The sequence below is a fragment of the Aethalodelphis obliquidens genome, unplaced genomic scaffold, assembly GCF_003676395.1.
Source record: "Aethalodelphis obliquidens isolate GAN/ISIS:26980383/991018 unplaced genomic scaffold, ASM367639v1 scaffold82, whole genome shotgun sequence".
Taxonomy (NCBI): Eukaryota; Metazoa; Chordata; class Mammalia; order Artiodactyla; family Delphinidae; genus Aethalodelphis; species Aethalodelphis obliquidens.
In genome coordinates, this window is record NW_020838026.1 from 5,164,443 (window position 1) to 5,190,625 (window position 26,183).

General features: G+C 49.4%; 1 protein-coding gene across 2 annotated transcripts in view; it reads right to left on the reverse strand.

Annotated features, from left to right (window-relative positions):
* FLI1 (Fli-1 proto-oncogene, ETS transcription factor) overlaps positions 1 to 26,183 on the reverse strand; it is a 113,172-nt gene that overhangs the window by 49,985 nt on the left and 37,004 nt on the right. For both annotated transcript variants that reach the window (XM_027092874.1, XM_027092875.1), the window contains exon 2: positions 878 to 1,089. In XM_027092874.1, coding sequence (XP_026948675.1) covers positions 878 to 1,089 — 212 coding nt within the window. The remainder of the gene's footprint in view (positions 1 to 877; positions 1,090 to 26,183) is intronic.

The following is a 26,183-nucleotide window of genomic DNA, read 5'->3' on the forward strand; positions in this document are numbered from 1 at the left end:
TCTCCCTGTGCTGTAGGCCCCTTGGCTCCCCTGACGTTTCAGGAACGAGGCTACCATGTTCTCTGTTTTCGACCTTGGCTCATGACGGTCACTATTGGGATATCCAGCACTTTCCTAGTCCAGGGCCCTGTCCTGGGTCCTTTCTCCTACAGCATCACTGTCGACCCTTGTAACAAGCCTATGGAAGAGTAAATGCTCCAGCCGTGCAGAAAGGAGGCCGCTGGTGCTCAGAGGGACCCGTAACTGGCCCACGTTCAGAGGCAGGACTGGACCCTGGGCCACCCGTCCCCCAGGTGTGCTCTCCCTCATCGCTATGATTTTCTTCTCCTCAGTCCTCTCCTGTCCATCTCTATCTGCAAAGTCTTCCCGGCCCAGGGCGGCACTAACTCCCAACACACTTTCCAAGTGTCACGTGTCCTCCCTCGCACGGGGAGCCCTCCGATGTGTTCACCCTCATCATCATCCTGGACTTTTACTCCAAGAACGGTTTGGTCATCTTTGCTCTGGTGAGACCCACCCAGAGAGGCCAAGTATCTGGAACAAGACATGGAAGAGTGTCTTATTCCTTCATTATCCCTAAGAGGGGCTGCACCTGGGCCTGACGGAACGTAGATGCTCCAAAAGTGCCTGTTAGTGTCGCGGGCCTGAGGGCTGCCTCGGAGCCCAGAGAGCAGGGGGGCTTCCGGCCTCTCACCCCAGCTCTCTGGGGACTGGCTCGGGCTCCCCGGCCCAGCACCAGAGCCCCGTCTGCTGCAGACACCCCTCGGTGCCAGAGCTGCTGACCCAGCCCCAGAGGAGCAAGCCGGGGGTGGGGTGGGGAGGGGGCCCAGCCTCCCCCGGCCCCCAACCCTGGGCAGCACAGGCCTGGCGGGCTTACCTGGACCCGTTCATGTGGTCGTACTCCCGCTTGACACTGACCCTCACGGGCTGATTCATCCACTCCTGCTGCGGGGGCAGGGGGTTGATCTTGTGGGGCTGGCCGTAGTCGGGACTCCCGGAGGCGGTCATGTCGGCCTTGGGGAGATGGGCCGCCGGTCCGTAGGCGGAGTCGAAGAGGGACTGGTCGTCGCTCACCACCGACAGAGCCTCCTGGAGGGCAGAGAGGAGACAGAAGCCCGGTGTCACTCTTCAGCCAGCACCACTCCCCACCTACCCACCCTGGGAACCGGCAGGCTGGCCCAGGGCTGCCCAGTTGCGCGAGCTTGATGGGTTCTCTGCAGGGTACCCTGGGTGATGAGGCAGTCTGGGGAGTGAAGCGGGGATGCAGACCGCTGGGAGTGTGTCCATCTGTTGGGTCTATAGGCTGGGACCCCCAGAAAGGAGTGTGGGGAGTGGAAGGCCAGGAAGAATGGTCACACAGAGCACACGCGTGGGTTGGGGTGGTGGTTGAACCCTGGGCTCTCTCGGGATAAACAGAAGTGCCCTTTACTAGCTGGGGAAGCAGTCAAGCTATGGGGCATAGGAGTGGGGACATCTCTTTTACAGGTGAGGCCAGTGAGACCCACCCGAAGAGGTTAAGTATGTGGCTCGAGGCCACACCAGGGAAGGAAGGTGAGACCCAGGGTTGTGGTCCCCTCCAGTTTCAGTTTTCTCTGCAAACAGGAATAAGAATAGCTTTTTCAGAGCTGATAGGTGCTTGAACGAGAAGACCTAGGTACAGGTGTCTAGCTTGTTTGCTTAGAGGTGCTCTAGGATGTGCTGGGGCATCTTACACATCTGAGATGCAGATGGGAGGCTGCCTGCCTCCCCGGGACACAGTGCTCCTTCATCCTTTCCTGCCTGATTCCTTCAGATGACAGTTTCCAGCCCTGATTGTGAGGATTCAGCCTGCCCAGGAAAGAGGGCGGAATCCCAGCTATGTGGATGGAGGAGGCAGGGCTGATCTTCCCATGCCTACTGTCCCATCACCTGCCGGGACAGGTGGAGACGGTGGACGAAGAAAGGCGGCAGCATCGCACTTTCCGGAGGTCTACTGACCAAAGCAGGGTAATGAGATTCCCTCATCATCTAGCTCATGGCAGATCACAGCGACCCAGGTCGTGGACTGGGGTGTGATCGTCACTAGATCACACAATTCCACCAAATCAAGTTGACCACGTTTCAGAAAAGGTAGTAATTCACCATCTACAATTAATTATAATCAATATAATCTAAGTATAATTACACAATCTGTAATCGTGGAGAGGTGATGTAATATTACAGGAGAAATGCCTAGCACAGTCTCTGGCACAGAGTGACACCCAGTAAAGTTAGCTTTGATGGTTATTAGCTTCAAGTAAAGATTCTCTTAGGCCACCTGCTATGGTCCGAGTCGTTCCCTTAAAATTCATATGTTGAAACCCTAACCCCAGTTCCTCAGAATCTGACTGTATTTCAAGATAAGATTTTTAAAGAGATGCTTAAGTTGAAATGAGGCCTTTTGGGTAGGTCCTAATCCAACATGACTGATGTCCTTATAAGAGGAGGATATTTGGAAACATGGAGAGACACAAGGGGTGGTGGGCACAGAGGGACCACCATGTGGGGAAGCAGCAAGGGGGCAGCTTATCTGCAAGCCAAGAAGAGGCCTCAGGACCCACCAGCACCCCATGTTGGATTTCCGGCTCTCAGAGCTGGGAGAAAATGCATTTCTGTTGCCTGTCGGTGGTATTTTGCTATTGCAGCCCTACTGTGGCACCTTTACTTTAGCCCCCGCTCCCATAGCCATAAAATTACAATCTGCTCTACCAGCTAAGTGTCGCCCTTTCTCCCATGGCTGTTCTCAACCCCAGCAGGAGGACAGCCATACTTCAAAGGAAGAGGCTCTTCTGCAGCTGTTTCCGGCTGGGATCAGGAAAGAATAACTGGAACATAGACCGGGAAGTCTGCTCCTACACCAGAAGGCTTTGCAGAGCATAGACATGGCTGGAGACGGCAGTTTCAAAGCTGAGCTGCCTGCACAGTATGGAAAGGACAGGGCGGGTCCCTTGATTCAGACCTAAAATCTACTGGGGCCCTTCACTTTCCACCTGCTGCCCTGTGTCATACTCAGAGGAAAGTTGTGCTTCTTGGAACCATTTGTGTGTTGGTTATGATATCCATCGTCCATTTCAATTAGGGATCCGCGCTGGCTCCACATCCCAGTTCAGATCTCCACCAGGGATCTGAACTGTCCTCCCGGCACACAGTGGTTCCAAGTTGAAAAGTCAACTTGAAAAGTCACTGTCATCTTCCAGAGGCCTGAATCTGAGCCCATGAACTTCCTGGGGTTCTACACTAGGAGCAGAGATGCATTACCAACTAGGACTCATGAATGCCCTTTTGGTGACGGATGAACAGTCACCAGTTCTGCTACAAAAACAGACTACACCTAAGGAATCGGGTATCATCTTCCGCCGTGGAGAGCGGCTGACATGCTTGCTTGATCACACGCAAATCTTGGCGTTTCCAGTTAAAGTATTTCTTCCACCTCCTTTCCTCTGGGTTGGGGGAGAGGATGATGGAATAACGGAGGCCAGGAGGCCTGGGAGGCAGGACCGGGGATAGTGATACTCGGGCAAAGTTCCCTACCATCATTATCCCCCGAGATGGCAGGTCAGGGAGCAGAGAAGCAGGGTAGTCAAGTCAGAGGGACCAAGCAGATGGTGAAACCAGGGTTCACAGCAAAGAGGTTGCAACAGAGGCCAGATAAGACCAAGCTGGGATTTCTGGGGGCTGACCAAGGAGAGACTTCTTAAGTAGTGAGAAAAAATGCTTTACAGGACAAAGTACAGTGTGGTAAATGGTACAAAACCGGTTTGAACTCATTTTGGGAAAAAGTTTCCTTCAGTTCACAATCAAAGGAAACTCCAGTCAAAGGGGCCACGTCACAGGAGGAGAGGACCCTGGTTTACTCCAGAACACCTCTCCTTCCCCTTTCTGTCCAGTCCTGTCCTCGGCTCCCCCTGCTGTGTTTTTCAGACTCTTTCCTCCGTGAGCGAGCACCCAGTCCCTCACCCAGCCCACCCTGCACGTTCCCCCGCCAGCTCCCTTGAAAGCTGTAAATACCGTCATCTGCCACAACCCCGGCTCAGCTCCCTCCGAGAGCATCCTCGGTTTCATCCATCGCAAATCTATTCTCATCTGCCTGTTTTCCAAGAACTCAGCTTCGCCCCGGTGGCCCACCGTCCACGTTCCCCGTTCACGACGCCCAGGCTGCACCTCCTGCCCCAGGCTCGCTGTTTCCACTGCTCCACTAAACAGGCCTTCAAGTGCCCTCCTGTGTCTTAGACTTTGTGAGCCCGTGCGCTGGGAGCATCCTTTCTTTGCCCCCTGCTCCGGACACACATCCGATTCTTCCCGTTTTGTAGGTAAATGAAATCTTCCTTGCTCCATGAAACCTTCCCTGATAATGATGCCCTGTGACTCATTTGAGCTTTGAAAGGTCAAGTGAGACTACTGCTTGGGTAAACATACACGTACACACACACACACACACACACACACACACACACTTTTCTGTTTGCAGCCATTGATAGGGAAAAGGCTTTCTTAAAAAATTTCATCACGTGGTGGAGAAAAGAGTTGGTGGCTGGGAGAAGCTGGGGAGAGAGAAGATGCTAGAGAACGGTTCCTTGTCTGGCCTCCTGGACTGGATCAGAAAACCCAACACGAGCAGGGGAAGGAGATGAGGACCATGAAGTGGGGATCGTAGATTTGGGGAGACCAGGCCCCAGACAAGCTGCTTCAGGGTCCTGGTGGAGCGTGAGAGCTGGGGAGAAGATTCACACTGGCTCTGAAAGGAAACAACAGCGTTTTGCCATTGAAGGCTGGAGCTTTGGGGGTGTCCCGAGACCAAGCCCACGGCACGTTCCCAACGGGCAGTGGCGAGCCTTTTCCAAGCTGCTTTTGGGGCAGCGGCACATTGTAGGAAGACGGGCATGGGGCAGGAAGAGGCCGACGGGAGCACGGCCTGAGGTGAGTGTGGCCGTCGTGCTTGTGTGACAGAACCTTGTCCCCACTGGGGGTCCCGGAAGTCCCTGGGGGAGAGTTGATGGGGGCGTCGGCACCAAGGAGCTGCTTTGCCCAGCTGAGGAGCTGTCAGCTGGCCGTCGGATCAACAACGTGCCTGTAGCCTGTTACACACTTGTGCCTCTTGTTATTTTCCCCATGTCTTAGAAGCTGTTTACTTTTACTTAAATTCTTAAAACTTATAAAAGTTTCAACATGAAACTCTTACTTGTACTTAAAACTCTTTATAGGAATGAGTACACAGTTGGGGTTCAAGACCTTTATACTGAGGGATGGTTGCTGGGTGTTTACCTCCAGGATGATGGGCTGAAGACAGAGAGAACGTCAGCATAAACGTTCACACACTGTTCTCGGGGTGGCTGGGTTCCTTCACTTCTCCTTTTGACTTTGGACCTGACACTGATCCCTTCATTCAGAGGAAGTCAAATGATCCTTTAAAGCCTTGCTGAGTCTGGGTTGCTGCAGAGCACATGGCAGGGAAACTGACTTCGTTGGGAAGGACAGAGGGCGTGGCCCTAATCCCGTGTGGTGCTCAGTCTGGGGTCTCTCTCGGCCCTTGTCGCTGTCCCTGGGAAGCCAGCCCTGACTTGCTTAGTAACTGGATTCTGCGAAGCACATCCCTTTGCTCTGCTGAGTGCTGGGAAGGAAAGGCCTGTCACTTAGGATGCTCTGGTCCCTCAGCCACTGAGACCTAGACCCAGAGGGAGGCACAGGGCCCCTTGACTCCAAGCAGGGAAGTGGTCCAGCACAACAATATCCCACTTGACCCGTTTACCAGAGCACTCAGGCAAGGGCAACTACTTGGAATGGCAGCTTGACTTCCGAGCTAAGCGGATAGTCATACCGGTCGCAGAAATGCTGACCAAACTGTGTCAGCGTTCCTTCCCAGGATGCCCTGCTGGCCCAGGGAGCCAGCAGATGGACACGGCCAGAGGGCACTAGTCTCGGTGCTTCTTACCCAATTTGTGTTCAGGTGCCTTTAACACATCACTTATAATACATCCCTGTCATCATTATAGAAAACAGATCAAAGTAGCAGACGATTATCATAGCATTTATTTAGAGCAAATCCAGTTTCCCTGAGCGATCTAATTTAATCCTCCCTGCAATTCTCCAAGGGATGTACTGTTATCATCTCTATTTTTCAGATAAGGAAATGGATATTCAGAGAAGTGAACTCACTAGCTCAGGTGACGTAGCAAGTGAGTGTGACCTGGGATTCCAATTCAGATCTGCTGTCTGGGCACTTAACCATTACCATCCACCTCCCAGTTAGACTATAACTTCTTTGAGGGTAACTCTTTATGTCTGTTGAGATGTACACAGAGCACAATCTTTGGAGTCAGAAGGATTTGAGTTCCAGTCCAAGTTCCATCAGTTAGTCGTCAATGCACCACCTAGTGCAATTTATGTATACTTTACAAACTTCATTTCCTCATCTGTAGAATGGTGATAATAACAGTACCTAATCTGGCAGATTTTGAATAAATATAAAACGAGGTAAGTGAACTCCCTAAATCAAGAGCCTAAAGTTCTTAGGACACAGCAAACACTAAAACAAAACAAACAAAAAAAAAAAAGTTTTTTTTTAAAAGAAGCACAATGCTGAGAGATGCCTTGGGACCCTTTGGGTTGGAGATGGGGGCAGGGCGAGGGGAGACAGATAAAGCCTGAGAGATTCCTTCTTCTCAACTGTGTTGGTTACTTAAAAGTAACCAAGGTTGCCCAAGGTTCAAAATGAAAGGGTTTGAAGATAATAGTTGGATTTGAAATGCAGATGCCATGGGCTTCTAGAAAAGAGAACCTACTTCCTAATCTATGTTTCTCCTTCTCCTTGCAAACCATCAGATTGCTCCATTGCAGCTTCAGCCCTCTCTCTCTTTCTAGCTTCTGAATTCAGGCCTCTAGGAGGCACAGATAAGGCACTGAAATAATCCTGCAAACGAGGGGAGGAGGTGGCCAGCACCCACTCATCCTACCTCAGGCATGTAGTAAATATCAGAAGAATGCCACGTGCACAACTGTGAATTCACTAATAAATAAACTTCCCTTAGTTTGGAATTTGTCATACATACTTTTTTCCCCTCTCTTTTCCTTTTTTTTTTAAAAATACCAGCAGATGTGTCTTCCACCATTTGTTTCCCTTAGATTAAGCAAAGGATATTTTCCATGCTCACATCAGTTGAGTGATGGGGGATGTGGTCAGAGCATGGCCACATGATGGCCGGGCTGACATCAGGGGTGAGCCAACAACTGCATCCCCAAAGACCTTAGCAGAGATGCAGGCAGAGGGGGAAAATGCTGGAGAGGGTGCCGTGAGGATCTCCCCATTCTCTGCAGGAGTGCATGGAAGAAATGTCTGCCGTCGTCCATGTGCAGCAAGGACACACACAGGCCACGGTGATGGGCCAAATGGAGTTAGAGAAGGAAAAGACCCAATTTCCCCCCACCCTTTCCTGATTCTTACAATGAGGCTGAGTATTTATTTCTAGCACAGGGAATGACCCAAAAGATGCGCCTGAGAAGAACTGACCCTACGTCGTTTCCTTCCCCTCCTCTCCCCTGTCCTGCCCCGAAACTTGTAAGGACAGCTCTCAGTGGCTCAGGAACTCTGCTGGAGCAAGTGAAAAAGATGTCAAAAGCGACCAGACTGAGTTCCCTGCCTCTGCCCCTGCTCAGTGGGTCCACGACTCCCAGACCAGGCCTCTGGAAAGCTCATCCCTGGGTCACCACAGGGAGCCCGCGAGCTGTGGCTTTTGATTACATCCTTTGCATAATGACGTGAAGTCCCTTCTCCTGGCAGCCAGAGAGCATACAAAATGCAGACAGGATTCTAGGGAGCAAAGTCCTCTGTCTTCTCTGTTTTGGGAAACCAGCAGGCTCTGCAGCAGCGTGTGTGTGTGTGTGTGTGTGTGTGTGTGTGTGTGTGTGTGTGTGTGCTGGGGGGTTGGTCAGCACATTCTCATCTGAAGTGTCAGGAGAGGTGGCTCCTGTGAGTTTGCTCAAATCTTTGGCCTCTCCCTCCCTTCTAATTGCCAGCCCTGTGCCCAAATATTGCCCGTTATTTCCATCCCACAGAGGGCAGGTGCCAAAGGGAAGAGGAGGTAAATGTTCTGCAAAGTTGGATAAGGAAGAAGGTGGAAACATCGATCAGTCACCCAACTTTAACTGAAAGCTCTTCTGCGCAGAGCAGCGCAGGTACCCTGCTCAGGTCGGGAAGGTTGCCTTTGCCCCAAAATAGCCACATCAGTGTTTCCAACCTTTGCCACTCCCCACCGAGAGGCTGCGTCTATTTCCCTCCCCTTGAACCCAGAGGAGACTTTATGACGCCTCAGCAAGTGGAAGGTGGCAGAAGTGGCCTTGCAGGACTTCCAAGGGCAGGTGATAGACGCATTGCGACTTCCACCTGCTTCTCGCTCTCTCTTGGGCCTCTAGCCCTTGGAAACCAGCCACCATCCCGTGAGGAAGCCCACACCAGCCCGAGCAGAGAAACTACATGGAGAGGTCCACACACAGAGCAGCTGAGGCCACCAGCCACCAGCCAGCATCAGCCTCCAGGCCTGGGAGTGAGGAACCTTCAACGAAGGTTGACAGAACCCATAAGCATTAATAATTGTTTTGTGCCACTAGATTTGGGGGTGATTTCTCATGTAGCGACGGGAGCACCTCCTATCGCTTTAATCAGCAACAAGAGATCCATATTCAAAGGAGGTAGAGGAGGATCGTGTGAGTAACCTTCTCACCATGGTTCCTGGCAGGGGCTGGCAGCAGTCAGCGCCAGGACAGACTCCGTGGGGAAGCGGAGGCCCAAAGCCTAACCTCTCCAGGTTCGTACAGTGAGGGAGGGTCAGACTGAGCCATAAGGCCTGACTCCTCTGAGAACCATGTAGGGGAAATACCCCAGACAAACAACGGTGAGAAAACAAACAAGCAGGGACCACTTTTTAAATTAGAACAGACAGAACAAGTATAATGTGATAACATGAAGCTTTCAAGGAACTTTCACAACCATCACCTCATTTAGCCTTTTAGGATGTGAGTTAGGATTCTCCTATTACTGTAAAGAAACCTGAACTAGTGACTCTCCAACCCGTAGCCTGACTGCAACGCTTATACTCTTCCCCCCAAACTGTTCCCCGTTTGCTAACTCTGTCTAATCCTATCCTGGGCTCTGCCGCACGGCCAAATCGGCCCTGGAAACTCAGCGTGTTTGGCTGATTTCTAAAGCAGCTTATTGAAATTTCTAACCTCATCCCTGCCCCGCCCCCAGGCCTCCATGCCCACTCCTTGCCACTTAGATCTTCACTAACTGGGGAGGGGGCTTCTGCTGTGGCCCGCCCAAGAGAAAGGCAGCCAGCCAAGTCCCTAGAAGATGGAATGGGAATCCTTTGCAGATGAAAGTACTTTATTTAATGGAGTTTAATAAATTAAGGGAATGAGCCTAAATGAGTTCAGAGGAGAGAGTCTTGGCATTCCATAAAGATGGCCATGTAACAGAATCCAGAGCCGGAGGCCCCTGTTAATCACCGTCTCCCATTAGATGCTTCTCCACGTCTCCCATGGGTATTTACCTTTGCCTGTTGACATTGAGTTTTCACAGTCACTTTTTTGACCCTAACCACATTTAAAGGGATCTCTAAAGATCAAAGTTACATTCTCCTCCCACAGAGAATGACTTTAATGCTGAAAAGAAGAAAAGTGCTGAATGTGGATACTAACAGGAAGGCAGATAGAAGGTTAGTCTGAGCTCCAAGAAGGGAACATTTTACAGTGTGTTGCCCTTTCTGTTTCTTTACAATGGGGCTGACCACTCTTCAAGCTGCTTTCCCTCAATGACGATGGGGAGTGTGAAAAGGCCAGCCATGATCTGTTGTGTATAACCTGTTACATTTGACACTCCGGGGACCAAGCCCCTCTCTAATAATAAGGAGTGACCTGACCACAGAGGTGGACCCCGAGGTTCCCAAGGGACAGGGTGGCAAGCGGGTGGGATGTGCGGCCTCGCTGTGACTGGCAAGCTTAGATGTTCTCTTCTGTGAAATGAAGCCCGTATTCTCCTGCCAGTTCTGATTGGCTGGAAGGGTTAAATAAAGCCCTGCCAGGTGCAAAGGGGTGATGATGAAGAGAGAACTGTCAACCATCAAAACACACCCCCAGATGCCATGGGGAGAAGCAGGCGGGCAAGGCGGCCGTCCTGGACACCGGACCAGCCGTAGTTCCCAATGGATTTCGTCCCTTGCACTGGGACTGTATTCTGCCTGGTTGCACAGCAGTGGCTGTACCAGTCATTAAAAATACAGGATGCTTCCACACTGGTGGCTCAGTGCTGTTGCTCTGAGCCCCCTCCTGCCCTTCTCTGCCCCGGGATGATGATGACTAAAGGGTCGAAGATTGGCACCGCGGGTCCTCTGGGACTCTGCTCCAAGACCAGGAGTTGGTGCCCTGGTGCCCCTGAGGCACCACGTGAGTGGTTATACATCAGAATGTTTCCCTTGCCCTGTTTTTCCGATTGCGTAAGTGGTGGCATGAGACGGGCTGGGAGCCGCCTTGTCCCCCAGAGGGTCCCCGAGCATGTCTGCTGCAGGAGGGGTCAAAGACAAAGGGTACAAAGGAAGCAAACCACTTCTCCGCTCTCTTCACTCCATTGGGTGCCGTTGTAAAATCCGTTCCAATAAAAGGCACAGGCTGCCAGCTGGGTCAATGCGGGGCTTTATTGGCTGTGCAACTTTGGGCAAATTCCCTAACCTCTTGGTTCCTGGCAAATTTTAACCGTCTTCTACTGAACGTTTAATGCTCTTTGACGATGATGAATGGCCTCACTGCCCTGATCACGGAGAGCTGAAAGCTTGGAAGAAGCATCCTGGTGGGGAGTGGCTGCAGTGCGTCCTCACAGAGTCTGAATTTCCCCCATCGTGGGCTGATGGGACGGGCCGGGGGATGGGATGCAGTTCCTGAGACTGGGGAGTGGGGGGCTCTAAGAGTTTCCCTTGGGACTTGATCTTTATGGCTCTGGCCTGCTAGCTGGACCAAGGCGAGCTCAGTCTGGTCTGTGGTGACAAGAGAGTGAGGAAGGGAAGAAGGGAGCGGAGGCAGTTCAGGTCTGAAACGATGGGCTACCCCAGGGGAAGCAGACATTGGTCTACCAGTCTTGATGACGCCTTCTGACATCTTTTGCAAGCGTCTGGGAAGGGAGGAAATGTAGATGGCATGTATCCTTGGGTGCTTCTCCAACGCCACGGGTCCTGGGAACTTTCCCATCCTTTGTCTCAAAGACCAGTTTTGCTGCTAGAAGCAGCCCAAAGAAAGGGACCACATCAATCTTAGTCACTGTCTGCATCCAGCAGCTTGCACAGTTCCTGGCACCTAGCAGGTGTGCAACAAATTTTTTTGACGGCTAAGAACCCCAGAGCATGATGGGAAACACCGAGAGCATCCCTCTCCCTCCAGCACCTCTGCTGCCAGCCAGACCTCCGGCTCACTCTCGGCCACGAGACATTAAGCCTTGCACCCAGGCTCGTCCATTATTTTAACCCGCCGCACCCAGTGACCGTTTCTTGTTCAAATTTAAATACGAAGCCACTGACTACTCCACACCCCCCCACCAAAAAAGCACTGGAGGTCCTTTTCCTAGAAGCTGTGATCTTATCTGCTGATTTCCTCATGTGATGGTTTCCGTGGCAACGGGTGCCCTCTTAATCACAGGAAGCCCGGCAGGAAACAAGCACGTAGGGGCCCTTCGATCTATTCTTCCAGCTACACCCAGGGAGCACCCTGGCAGGGGGGCAAAAGCAAAACCAGCCTCAAGAAGCAGGGTGTCCATATCTGTGAGCCCTGCTGGCCCTGGCCAGGGAGAAGGGAGAGTCCACTTCACCTTGATGGACACCCGGGGCCCAGCACGAGTGACTCCGTTTGACTTCACTTTCTCCAGGGCGTTGGGCAAAGAGGATCCCGAATCCATTTCCCAGTGCTTAATAGCTGTTTCCTTTCTGTGATTCATGCCCAAGGAGCCATGCTGGGTGACCTCAGGCCCAGCTAGTCCCGAGTGTGCAGGATTTCCAACTTTCACATCTGGAAATTCACAGCTATTCTAGCCAAGGTGTTTAGTTCTTCTGTGGCCCCAGGGCATATGGTTACCAGATTGCTGCAGCAACACAAGGATGGGAGTGACCAGAGGAGGTGCCCACAGAGGTCCATCTTCTGGGCTGGCTCAGCCACCCTGGTGCCGTCTCTGCCCACCTCCTGGGTTTACTGTACTCTGCTCCTCTACTCCATTTGTACCTTCTGTTCGTTTCCCCCTTTCTTGTTCCTTCTCTTGCATTTTAATGTCCTATTTTTTTAAATTAATTTTTATTGGAGTATAGTTGCTTTACAATGCTGTGCTAGTTTCTCCTGTACAGCAAAGTGAATCAGCTATACAGATACATATATTCCCTCTTTTTTGGATTTCCTTCCCATTTAGATCACCACAGAGCACTGAGTAGAGTTCCCTGTGCTGTACAGCAGGTTCTCATTAGTTATCTATTTTATATAATACACAGTAGTGTGTATATGTCAATCCCAATCTCCCAATTCATCCCACGGCCCCCTTCCCCCCTTGATATCCATATATTTGTTCTCTACATCTGTGTCTCTACTTCTGCTTTGCAAATAAGTTCACCTATACCATTTTTCTAGATTCCACATATAAGTGATACTATACGTTACTTGTTTTTCTCTTTCAGAGTTACTTCACTCTGTATCAGTCTCTAGGTCCATCCACGTCTCTGCAAATGGCACAGTTTCGTTCCTTTTTATGGCTGAGCAATATTCCATTGTGTATATGTACCACATCTTCTTTATCCGTTCCTCTGTTGATGGACTTAATGTCCTATTTTCAATAGTTTCTCCCCTTGTTATATAAGACCTGCCACCCCTTTCTCCCCAGCACGCTTGGCCTGTAGACATCTCTATAATACAGATTTCTGATTGCTCTTTGCGTGTCTGCAAACACCTATGTGGACACCAGCTTTCTTCTCCCTTTGCTCTATCCAGACATCCCTGCATAGACCCTTCCTCATCCCCTCTGCCTCATTAAATCTCAGCTTTTCACCAAACCTTTATGGAGGACCTTCTACATGTCAGGCATTCAGTATAGGGGATGCAAAGACAAATGCGCCCCAAGGTGCTCAATATGGGGAGAAGGTTGACTTATGTAGGGGACTTATGTGGGGGGGATGGGAGGGCAGTGAGTGAGGGCCTTGGGGGTTGGCCTCCTGGAGGAAGTAGAGCCTGAAGTGGGTGGAAGGGACCTTCTAGAACACCTGGAGTTCCACCACGTCTTCCAGGAAGCTTTGCCACCCTGCAGCTCACCGCAGTAACCTCTCACTCTGCTGAAGTCTGTAGTACTTTCCATCTCATCGCTGATTCAGCACTTTATTCTAGACTGCCGTGTCACGTTGCTTTTATTTGTATTTAACTCCTTCTGGATACTGTAGTTTTTCACAGGTTGATGCTCTGTCTCTCCAGAAAGTAAATCCCGCACGGATGGATTTTCTTTGTGGTTTTCCACAGACGTTATTAACACTTACGAATACCTTGGTTTCCTCATCCCTAAAATGGGCACAATGACAGAACCTACTGCAAAGGGCTAATGTGAGGATGGGGTGAGCCGAAGGGCTCCCCACTGTGTCCTTGCTCTGAACGGCGCAGTGCTGGCCCCTTAGAGATGTTGCCTCTGGTACCTCTTGTTAGTTCTGTGACTTTAGGCAAATTCTTTCATCTCTCTGTGCCACAGTTTCCTTTTTGGTAAAATAGCGATGATGATATTAGCATGCTAACTCATGCCTGTCACACAGTAAAGCACTCCTTAAGCTTAACCTTCTTATTCTAATCCACGGGTTTTAAGATAGGAAAAGCACTTCATTTCTCCGGGCCTATTTCTTTACCAAAACACGAAAGACCGAACTAGGCGAGAGCCAGTTCTGAGCCAGTGCTTCAGTCCTATCATCGATTAGCAGATCGATCCTATAGCCTCATTTGCCTGCGATGGTCCCAACTGATGCCTTTTGTGCCAGAAAATGCTTAATAATGCCTCCTTTCACTCTCAGAATTATCCTGGTTTGTCTGATGCGCTATGGGGCTGCCCCATCTATGGTAACTCAGAGATCGCAGTGTGCCTCAGCTCCTTGCCCTCCCCCTTCCAGGGAAGAGGTAAGGGGAAACGAGGACAGCCTGGTCTCCACACAAGAAGCCAGGCATCGCTCCTCTTGGAGCTCAGACTCTGCCTCTGGTACACAGCTGGTCTCTCGGTTGGCAGCCACCCTCAAAGCAGTCACCCACTGGGTTGGCCTTCGTACTCGTTTGACTTGAGTGCCAAGCCTAGGCATTCTGGCATTGGGCCTCCTGTCTCTCGGCATCCATCTATAAGGAAAAGCAGATATTTTGTGAACAAGTCCTGCCAAGGGCTTCCAATGAAAACATCTCAGTGGGATTACATGGAGGTATTTTCTTTGTCACTCTCAGTAAAGCTGGTTGAGCAGAAAACCCAGCTGAAGCCCCCTGACAGTTCCTAGGGACTTGGGACTGATTTGGTTACTTTCTCTATAAAGCGTACTTAGTGTTTGACTCTTGGAAGCTTCTGGAAGGACCGGCCTTGCCGCGTAGAAGCCACGCCTGTCTGTCTGTCCCAAGGACAGGAGTCATGATGGCAGTAAGGCTTAATCCTTGACGTTCCAAAAACTTATGGGAAATGGGAAACCGCTCTCCTAGGTGGGAAAGCCACGAGGAGGTGTCCAAAACCTCATCAAAAAAGCCTCTCAGCTCCTTTCCCTGCTTGGTTCCCTTTACTTCAGGATCCACTGACAGTCGATGACTGTCAATTCTCATGCTGCTACTTCTGCTTGGGTTTCTTCACGGTTGGGATCTCCCACGTTCTGTAGGCGTTGGTGATTTTCACGAGAAGGCCACAGCCAACAGTGTCAACCTTCCCAACCCCGCGCTTCTTGGAACCCGTCGTCACCTTGCTCTCTCTAATCCCAAACCAAGTAAGGTTTCAGGTCTTCCAGCCTGAACGACTTGAAAAAGTGTTAGAGATTGTGGAAAGGAGGAACGAGGGTTTGTATCCTCTTCAACCTCAGTCTTGTGATAAACTCGGAATTAAGACACAAAAACTGTTTACATAAACCTATGATCCCTTTACATAGAAAGAAACTAAACTCTTGAATTTGGTCCTTCAGACCAGCGCTGTCCAGTAGAACTTTCTTCGACAGGAACCGTTCTCCAGTCTGCACTGTGCAACGCAGAAGGCACTAGTCCTGGTGGCTACAAGCATTTGAAATGTGGCCCGTGTGACTGAGGAGCTGAATTTTTAAATTTTAGTTAATTTAAATTGAAATAGCCACATTTGCTAGGGATTGCCACGTTAACCAGCATGGGCTCTAGACACTCGTGCTTGATGGCCGGTCTACGTACTACTCAAAATGTATGACGGTCACTTTGGATATTTCTTGAACACGTCCTGTCTCATTATGGGATCGTGAAACATATTTGTCCCAAAAAGCATTCCTTCTCTGAGGCATTCATTCATATTGGTTGGACATGTGCCTCGCTCCAGGCACTGTGATAAAAAGTCAAGAATGTGTCTGTGGAAAATGACATCAGAGAGTTTTAATAGCATTTGTTGATTGCAATGGAATTAGGAGATTTGTAGAAACTTTCCCTCCTGCTGATCTGGCTGTGTCTGCGTAGTGAAGTAAATGCCTGCAAGTGATTTTGTAAATAGAGGGTCCCCTGAGAAGTGAGCAGCCTCTCCAAGTCTGCTGTGCAATCACGACTGTGCCCAGGGCGGGGGGAGGTGATGCTGGGAGAGGGAGATGGGGGAACATCCTGAATTAAATACGGTAGGAATTACGGTACGTTGTGAGGACCAAATTAAAGAAGAGCGAGGTCTGCAAAAGAACTCTGGAAAGTGTAAGGCGCTGCCTTTTAATGCTACCGTGAGCTCATGCAACAATCCGGGCCGATGGCTTTCCCAGATACTCTGGTGTAGCATCTCCGAAAGCGATAAAGCAGCTGAGCAGTGCATCCCGAGAAAGAGGCAGGGCGTGAAGTAGACAGAAGACAACTGCCAAGGCAGGGGGATTTCAGAGGAGGGGAGAGCAGTGAACTGAGCAGGAATGAGGGGAGGGGAGGGTGTTAACACTCTATTGCCTGTCAATAAATGTACGGCAGGGACTTTCCTGGTCACAAATATTCAGCTGGGACCTCACGGAAACATTGCATCCCCTATCTAAAGAGCACAGAGCAGGGAGAAGGGGGCCTAGACACAGCGCCCCGACCTCCGGAGGCTTCTTCCTAAGGGATTTGGAAGGACACCTTCTCCCTTTAGAAAAAGGTTGTGGCTCTCACTGCAGGGCCTTCAAACAACACCCGGATGTTGAGCGATCTGGAGGCACGGTGGGAGGACCCCACAGTAAGACTCCCTGCACCCTGGCAGGCTGCTCAGCCCCAGAGCCCAAGTCCCAGTGCGTGGCGACTGTGCTTTAAACCAGAGCTTCAGCCTTTGCACTCTTGGCCCCGTGACACATCACGGGTGCTTCTGGAAGGCTTAGCCCTTAGGAGACCGGCAACTCTGAAGGGCGCAGCCCAGGGCTCTGGGTGCCAGCTCTGCCTGGAAACCCTTCTTCCCATAACATCAACGTTTGCATGCAAACAGGATCTTTGCCGCTGCACCTTCTCTCCCTTCCTTTCTGGCCACCCTGTCCCCATCCTTCCCAGGCCGTGGCCCAACATCAACTAAGCGACCAAACCACACTCTACCCCAACTCACCTCTGAGAGGTGACCCGACCATTAGGATGCCTCAGCTCACCTAAGCCTCTGAAGGGAGGCCCCTACGGCACGGACCCACTCCAGGTCCCACCTGTCAACATTTGATGGTCTGAGCTCATTGAGAAAGAGTTAATCTGAAATATTCACTCTTATATTCCAAAGAGGCCGCTACAGTTTTAGAGGGGTTTCCCCTTCCCTCCCTGCAGATAAATCCTCTTAATTGTTTTTAATAGAGGCACATTTTTTTTTTAAATGCATCCTCTAAGCACACAGAAAACTAACTGGGACGATTAGGGGAAGAGGAGGGGGTAAGAGCATGGTGGGCCCATGGTCAGGCCGGCTGACAGGAAATCAAGTTGACCACATTCATGGGGTCTTGGTCTTTGACAGCCCAACAGTGTTCAAGGATTTCTCTGGCTTAATGTCAGGACTCCCAGTGGGCCAGTCCTTCTATAAACACCAAATGTAAGCGCCAAGGGGGAAGGATAGGAAAGATGCTGTCTTTAGGTACCATTATTTGCTGTGATCGCACATTTACTCTTTCAGACCCCGTGTGGGTCTCTCGAGAGCTTTCCGAGCACACCTTTCCGATAGAGACCATCTGACCACCACCCTCCCTGTACACGTGTGTACACATATCCCGAGTAGTTATTTCAATATACAGCTGCCCTTCCCACTTTGGGTCAGAGGGTTTCTTGGGAGATTACTCTCTGCACTCATGGAGCACAGCCATACATAGAAGTTGACGGCCAGGAGGCCTCTGTTTCCCTCTAACACCAGAGCACGTGAATCAAGACCATGTGTCCCGCACACGTGGGGACACGAGGCGTAGCCAGAGGGTCTGGCCAGACCTGATGCAGCTCAGACGTGGCCCTTTGCTCTTGCGGCAGGAGGAAAATCCTGTCAAAACGGCTTAAAGATCTTCTAATATTTCCATGCAATTAAGGCCACATCTGTCTCCCAGGCCCCTGCACTTCTTTGCTAGTTCACAGACATGAACCAAACAGTCTGTCTTGTCGATCTGGAAGGTAACAAAGAGCTCCATTCATAACTGTAGGCAGTTTCACCATTTTTTTTTTTCAAAGTAAAATAGAGTTTTCACTTTGAGAATAACCTGTGTGGCAAGGGAGCGAAGGATTTTTTTTCCCCCTAATAAATCAAATTCAACAGCCTAATAAAACGCTGGCTCCCCCCTCCCCCCACCCCATTCCCTCCCTCCCTCCCTCCCAGGGTCCCACTGGGCTGACGACTGCTCTGCATTGCGAGCTGTGGGTGCCCCCGAGGAGGTGTGGGAAGGTGAGCTGGGAGCAAATGAAGGGAGTTCAAACACCTTTGGAAGGTGCGATGGGTTGTTCGGCAGATTAAGAACTGGGTGGGCGGGTGGGATGGAGGGAAGGTGGGGGGCTAGTCTGCTTTCCCCTCCCCAGCTTCACCTACTTTTTCAGCCTTTCAGAGCTTGTTTCAAAATATTCCTTTCCTTCCACAGCTCCCTCTACCCCAGTACCCATCCCTGAACATGGGGTAAACCTTCTGCTTCCTTCTTTTGCACGAGGAGGAACAAAAGCGCCATGTTCCGAAAGATGGAGCAAGGGCTCTGGGACCACACCTGCAGCCGAAGCCCTGCAGGGGCCTGCCCCTCCTCAGAACGAGGCTGAGAGATCTCCCCCGTCTTTGAAGCCTCCAGAGAGTGAGTTTGCAGGAGATAAGTGCTGATAAACATCGGGTTGGGTGCTTATCCACAGAGAGCACAATCTTTTGAGGTTCTCTCTGCACTCACAGGCCGTAGAGACTCTAATCAGAAAACAGAAGGGAAAATGCAAAACCAAGCAGTATTTGCTGCTGCTTTTTCTTCTTCTTTTTTGTTTTGTTTTGTTTGGTTTCAGTCTACACACTGGAAAGCCCAACACGGATGCTGTAACACAGGGGACTCCAGAGCAGAAATGCAGCCCTGGGTCTTTGCTTTGTTCAACGTTTTTGTTCTGACATCAATGGAAGAAATATTTTCAGTCCTGTACATAAGAGGATGAGTCAAACGTTGATAACAATGATTATCTATCTCCAACATTTTCTTTTCCCAAGTGCTTTTACAGGCGTTGTGTTATCTGGCCCTCATGACAACCCTCTAAGGAGGACAGATGGTTTACAAGGGAAGAAAGTGAGCCTGGGCTTGGCGGTATGACTTGTCCAATGCCACACAGCATGAAGTTGGGTGGCAGAAGGAAAGCCCAGATTTTTCTGGCTATAAATCTGGGTTCTGTTCATTCTATCCCATGCAGTGGCTCAGTAGCTAGAAGATACTCAGAAATCAGAATGGCCTTGAGCCTGGGCAAGGCATCTGGAAGGATCTGGAAAGCTTGGGTGGCGGTGGATGAACCAGGGTGGAGGGGAGCTCTGAGCTTTGCAGCACTTGAGTAATGCAAAAAGGGCAGAGCCTTGGCTCTCCTAGATTTCAATGTATTGGTGATGCCTGATTTGGGGTCCTAAGCAAAGGTTGCTTCTCTGATTTTCCACTTCTCCTTCGTAAAATGAAAGAGTGGGACAAGATGGTACCTAATGCAGAAGGGTGGGGGAGAGTGAGGATAGCACGGAGAGCGTTTTCTCCCCCATGAGCACATTCTCTTAAAAATTATGCAACCACAAAGGCAATACTAGGGTAAAATGTTGACAAGATTTGCCAAGACTAAGACGGAAAGCTCAGTGGTAGAACCTGGCTATCCCTCCCAGCTCCCAAGTTCTAGGGTGACGATTAGCTCAAGGAACCACAGATGGCTATTTATATCCGTAAAGATAACGAGTTATTTCCACACAAGCTTTAATTAAGCAATTCTGCACCTGACTGCCAAGCCTCAGTATTATACGTACTATTGACCATCTGCAGTTGGATAGAAAGTAAACTCCACAAAAACCTCACAAGTCACATTACAGCAAGAGTAACTGGAACTCAGCCAAAAAGAAAGTTTCCTAAGGGAAAAAGTGATATACCGTTTGTACAATGTGTCTTAGGCCCCTCAATAAACCCTCCATGGCCACTTCTAGGATGGGAAGTGAGACTGGGGTGTGGTCTCACCCCAGACTCAGGGGGTTCTGCCTTTAGTTGATTTTTTTTTTTTTTACAGGAATGTATTCGTGTTATTTATTTTATTAAAAATCAAATTGAAAAGAAGGGTAGAAAAAGGAACATCTTGTTCATGGCTGAATTCATGGTTTGGAGAGTAGGTGGAGGGGGTGGGGCTGGATGAGATCCCCACTTAGGACTGGGTCAAGATTGCTGAACCTGGAGAGAAGCCCGGTGTTGCAGAGGGGCCAGTGTGCAGGTACGGTGGAGGCCGTCTGGAGAGATGCAAATGTGCCCCATTTGTGTCTGTCCTACCAGTCTCACTCATGAATACCTGACTTTGTGCTTCCTAGTCTAGCTTTTCAGCTCCCAGTTGAAGACAGACCGGAAGATAATGCTGGGAGGTGGTCAGAGAGGCTCCCCTCCCCTCTACAGATGTGGGGATGGAGCTATGCTGGCCCCAGGTCCTTTCCTTCCCTGGGTCTCTATCTCCTGCTCCCACCGAGAGCCCACACCATCATCACTGCGTAGCTGGCTGGATTCAACAAGTTCAGTTAAGGGTTTTCAGAAGTCCCTGTCATTATAAGAGTTAAATCTACTGCAGAAATATGCCTCTAGAACTCAGACACCCATATTCTTTTACGTACACTGATCCTTTAGAATATGTTTGCTTGGAGTTTGGGGAGGGAGACTCATCTGGTTAGTATCGTCCTTTGGAAACTGGGCTGGACTGGTCTAGCGTGCTGAGTCAGACTCTCCCACCAACGACAAGAGGCCTTAATCTTTTTCACTGCCCTCCCCACACCTGCGCTCGCGCGCGCACACACACACACACACACACACACAGATACCCACAAATTACAATGCATTTTGAAACTACTAAAAATTGAGCTATAAATATTTAACGTATGCAAATAGTATTACAGCAGAAAGAATGCACATAGACAAAGTGGCAGTCATCTATCTCTTCTAGAATCAAAAAAATAACCATTCTTTCTAGTTTTCTTCTGATCATACAGTATTTACTGGACATTTGCCCTGGAAAGCCATTAAACAACACACTTTATTGGTGTCCTATTAGCCATAGGCTTCTGTTTTTAGATGACATAGCTTGAGTGGAGATTTTTATCTGTACCTGGCACGTTTCGGGAGTGTCTGAAATGAGTGTGTCTCAGGAACTCTCTCCAGGTTCTCGCCTCTCCACAGTTGGTCAAGTGACAAACCGATTCAGGGTATCAAGCCAACAATCGGAATCTTAGATCTGACGCGCCTGCTACAAGTACGTAGCCTAAGAATTCGTAATATCTAAGAATTGCTAATATCACCATCAAAAGCTGTAGTTTATCAATTCGTGTGACTCCTTTTGTTGGAAGTCTCCTGAGAGTAAAATTCCTGAGGGTAAGAATTATCACCGGGTCTTCTTTTTCTAACAACTTCTGATTGCCTTGCATCTATGAAATGAATGTACACAGCTCATCATAATGAATGGAAAGCAAAGAACAATGTACTTATGCTGGGTGGGGTGGGAGGGGGGCCCTGGGGGGCGGTTGCTTGTTCAGCTCGAGCAGCTTGCACTTCCTGTTTAGTGGGGTTGGGTGAACGATTGAAATAGGAAAGTCTCAGTGCTCAAGTAGATAGATGGCCTCCTTGGTGATGCCCAAGGAACCGAGATTTGGCCTCTGATACCAGATGGAAGTTTTAGTGTTAGGAATCTTCAGGATCAACCCGTCCCCAATTCTAGCTGCTTGTTTCAACTGGCCTCTGTCTTCCCTTTAAAGTGGAATTAAATAATTCCTCAGACCAGCACATGAGATCCTTGAAGGAAAATTTAAAAAAAAATCTTATTCTTAATCCTATTTTCTGCTTGTGGGAATCAGATGAATTTCCAAGGGGGTCCAGCACGTAAGGGTGGTGAAGGCTTGGGAAGGCCTATGAAATTCATTAACATTTCACAATTTATTCTCCAACTACAGCCAAATGCAGACTCCTGGTTCATCTAGCTACCTAGGAAATCATAATCACACAGATGTCATAAAGTTACCTTATATTCGCCTCCCTTATCTAGACACCTAATAATACTGATAACCACTATGATCATTTCTTGATCATCAAACTGATCTCTTAAGGAATTACACCAACTACACGGTCACAAAGTTCTACTAAATTGAAGGTCAGCTCCCTGAAAATTAAAACCAAATGGTGTCTTAGGACGTATGTTATCTTCTTGGATTTCTCCAAATCTTAGACATGATAAGTTCATCCTAAATCTTTCAATACAAATGATAACCATGATTACCTTTAAGTTATTACAGAGGAATTAAGCAAAGAGTGAGGGGCTAGAACACAGTCCTGGGCTGGTTTAATTCCTGTACTCAGCTCAGTCTCTGCCTCTCTCTCTTTTTAGTGGAAATAGCAGAAGATGCATCTTCTAGACTGATTTCCCTCCATGCTGTTACTATAGCATTAATAATAACTAAACTTTTAGACTATTTTATAGTGTAACGCATTTATCCGAATAGAAGCCTTCCCACACCTATAATCGTATTTAATCACCATAATAAACTAAAGAAGTAGGTAGTATTATTCCCCTCCCCCATTTTGCTGATGAAGAAAGGAAGGTACAGAAAGACTGAGACCTCATTTCTGGTCAGAGAAGAATGTGAGCCCACCTTCTGAACCCCAGGAACCCAGCCCTTCCCATGGGGCCACCCTTTCTCTGATGCATGCTGTGCCCCAAAACACTGTAGCAATGAGTACATTTATTATTTTTCTGTTAATGTCATTTTTCCTTCCCTTTTGATCTCGCGCCCTTGGTTAGATGGTAGGCAGTCTTGAGGCGAGATCTTTATCTCTCAGTTACCGTTTTAACAGGCAGTGGGCTCCTCGGGGGTCCAGAGACACTTGCTGATGGATGGCATGCACCGGACAGGAGGCTGCTGGCTTTGACATTTTAAAACTGCACACTTCCTGCAGTGACACAGTATGCCCAAGCGACAGGCCTCACTGCCATTTTCTCAAAACCAGGAAGCGAAACTGGCCACCAAGAGCAAATGACCACCAGCTAGAGCATTAGTGCAAACCAAGCAAAACACAGCAAGATGCAGACCGTGCGGGTCAGAAAGACAAACACATTCAATGTGCAGTTATCTTTGAGGAAAGGTACTTCACTTCTTCTGTCACCATGGTTTGGGTCACAACCACCCTGAACTTTTAACCAGGTTCTATGTATGTGTTCTTACACAAAACTCATCTTTAGACCTGCCTTGCACAAAAATCTCGGTCTCTGGCAAACACACGAGTACAGCCTTCCCTAAATTTTTTGGCTGACTGTCCCGAAAAGGACAAGGCAGGGCTGTTGAATGTGCAGGAAAACACTATTTTTCCTCACATTTTTCTTTCTGTGTCTCCTCTTCCCACCTCCGGTCTCTCTTTTAACCAACTCAGATCTCTGGCAAATCGGGCTTAGGAATGACACCGACCGTGTTTTCTGTCTGCAGCTGCGGAGTCCTTGGAGCTCTGGGGGGTTGCTGGGGCCCAGGTGAGTAATCTGAACCTTGCCTCTTAGCAGCAAGCCCTGTCCGGTCACGTGCTCGGTCCCCCCTCCTCGGGATGCTGATTGCAACCCAGATAGGAGGGGCCTGGAGAGTCCACCCCCACCACCACCACCACCACCCCCGCAAAGAGCCCCTTTCTCCACCCTTTTTCCTTCTGTTGGCCAGGACAGGAGGGAGAGAAAATAAAACCACAAACTTCTTTGCATATGAATGCATCAAGAAGTGTCTTTCTGAGCACTTTTGTTCCATCTGAAAGCAAGGGAGGTGGCTAGAGAGCAGGGCTAATTATACAAAGACAGGCCGGCGCATCCTGCAGAAACAATTTTGCTGGACCCCCGTATTTGCACGGCTTCAGGAATTTTCGAGGCGCAGCATCGTACGTATACCACACGTTGTATACCGCACACGTGTTCCTGCCAACCGAGTCCAAATGACAAAGGTGTTCTTTGTAGCTCCACGTGTGACACCCAACAGATTCTAGACCAAGGGCAAATTTGCTGTCTCTGACTTATTTTGCTTATTATTATTACTTTAAAAAAAGTCTGTCCTGGCCCAATAACGTAGCTGTGTTCACCCAGCATAAACCAGATTTAAAGGAGTACGGGGAGCCAGGAAGGCTGGTCACGGAAGTAAGCCGAGCTGCTGAGACGCCCCTCGGAATTCTAGTCCTATTAGTTTTTCTCCAAGTGTGGTTCCTGGATTTGCTGCCTCAAAATCACTTGAGGTGTTGATTAAAAAGGAAGCTTGCCGGGACCATTCTAGATGGAGTGAATCAGCCTCTATTTATCAGCATTTATTATTCTGCCCAAGTGGGTCTCAGGCAGAATCAAATTTAGGTTAGGTGCTCATTGAAAAAAAATGTTCACCATCACGTATTTTTGGAAAACACTGCAGAAGGTATTGCCCCTCTCCTTCCCTTAGAGATTCATGATCTATATCAGCGTGCGCAAGGTTCTGACAAGTCCTGAGACCTAGGCCTCTGTATGTGTGTATAAGCCAGTACTTCCCACACTAACTTGAACACAGAATCCTGTTTGCATAAAGCACCTGTGAACATCTCGCAGACTCACTCGCTCCCTCCCAGCAATGATGTGCCCTAATAGGACTTTTATCACAAGTCATCGGCGGACCCTACCTCCTTGCGTCTCATTTTTCCCCTCTTTTCCGGCCATAAACCACCTCCACTATTGGGAGAAGGAGGCATGGTTCCCTCGGTAAAGACAAATGCACTTGAACTCAAGAGAGCAATCATTTCGGGCTTCCCTGGTGGCGCAGTGGTTGGGAATCTGCCTGCCGATGCGGGGGACACGGGTTCGGGCCCTGGTCTGGGGGAATCCCACATGCCGTGGAGCAACTGTGCCCGTACACCACAACTGATGAGCCTGTGCTCTAGAGCCCGTGCTCCGCAACGGGAGAAGCCACCGCAATGAGAAGCCCGCGCACCGCAACGAACTAGCCGCAACTAGAGAAACCCCACGCACAGCAATGAAGACCCAACGCAGCCAAAATAGATACCTAAAATAAATAAATAGAAAAAAATTGAGATGAACTAGTTATAAAAAAAAAAAAGAGAGAGCAATCATTTCTCTTTTTTTGGTAAGTAGTTGCTTCTTAGAATCATAACTTGCTTTGGTTTTGTGTTGAAAAAGCAGTGATGCATGGTCCTTCCTTCCATGGTCCTTCTTTGTCATTTACATGTAAATATCCTATCTTCAGAGGGCCTTGCTGTGACTCCTCAGACTAACTTACATCCAGCCTTGAGTTATTTCTCTCTACCCTTCTGTCATCACAGGAACCACATTTAGAATTTAATACTCATTTGTGCAAAAGTGGGATTAATGTCTCTCCCCCACTACACAGAACTCTTTGAAGGCAGAATCGCTGGTCTAGTCTGTTTACTCCTGCACCCAGGCCTTAGCACCAAGCCCGGCAGACAGTAAGCATTCAGTATTTACTTGTTGCCTTGGTAAATTCCAGCGTTTTAATTTAGCAATTCATGTAGAACATGTCAGGTGAAGTGATTGAGAGCTACAGTGATTCTGTCTGCACAACAAAACTTCCTGAAAAGCTTTTAAATAAATGCCAGGTTCCACCCCAGACCTCCTGCATGAGGAGGGGGGCAGTGCCCAGGAGTGAGGTGGCAATCGCTGGCCTAGGAGATGGAGAACGGTGGGTCCTGATGAATCCTTTGCCGGTCTCTTCTCCTGACTTGCTCTAGGTTTGGGGCAGGTCTCTGCATTTTTGGTGCCTACGTTTCCCTGCTTAGTAAAGGGGGGGTCTTGTCTGCAGCTCCAAAATTACACTGTGAGATGTCTACTCAAGCATTTGGAATCCTAAGCTGGGAGACCACTCTGAGAGTCCAATCATGGCTGCCGTTCCTGGCATTGTGGGTTTCTAGCACGTGGCTGTGACCCTTGGGTTTCGCCAAATGATTTTTAATACAACCTCACTAAGGACGTTTTTACTGAAGCTGCCCCTTTAACAGAACAGGGGCCGCTCCATCTGTTACCACCCTTTCTTACTTGACCTCTCGTTCTGTGGTGCAGGAGTTACACAAGCAGACCGTTAGACACGCATGTTGGCTGCTGGCTTTTTGGTGTTTTTCGCATTGACATCAATCTGCAGTGAGGCAGTCGGTAACGGGGAGGATGGGAGTGCACCTCGCAGACACCCATAGACACCCCAAGTCAGGTCTTGGGGGCTCCCTGCCGCTGGGCAGCTCTGAACAGTGCTGAGCTGGTCCACCCGGGCAGTCAGCAGTACAGGAAGCAGAGGGCAC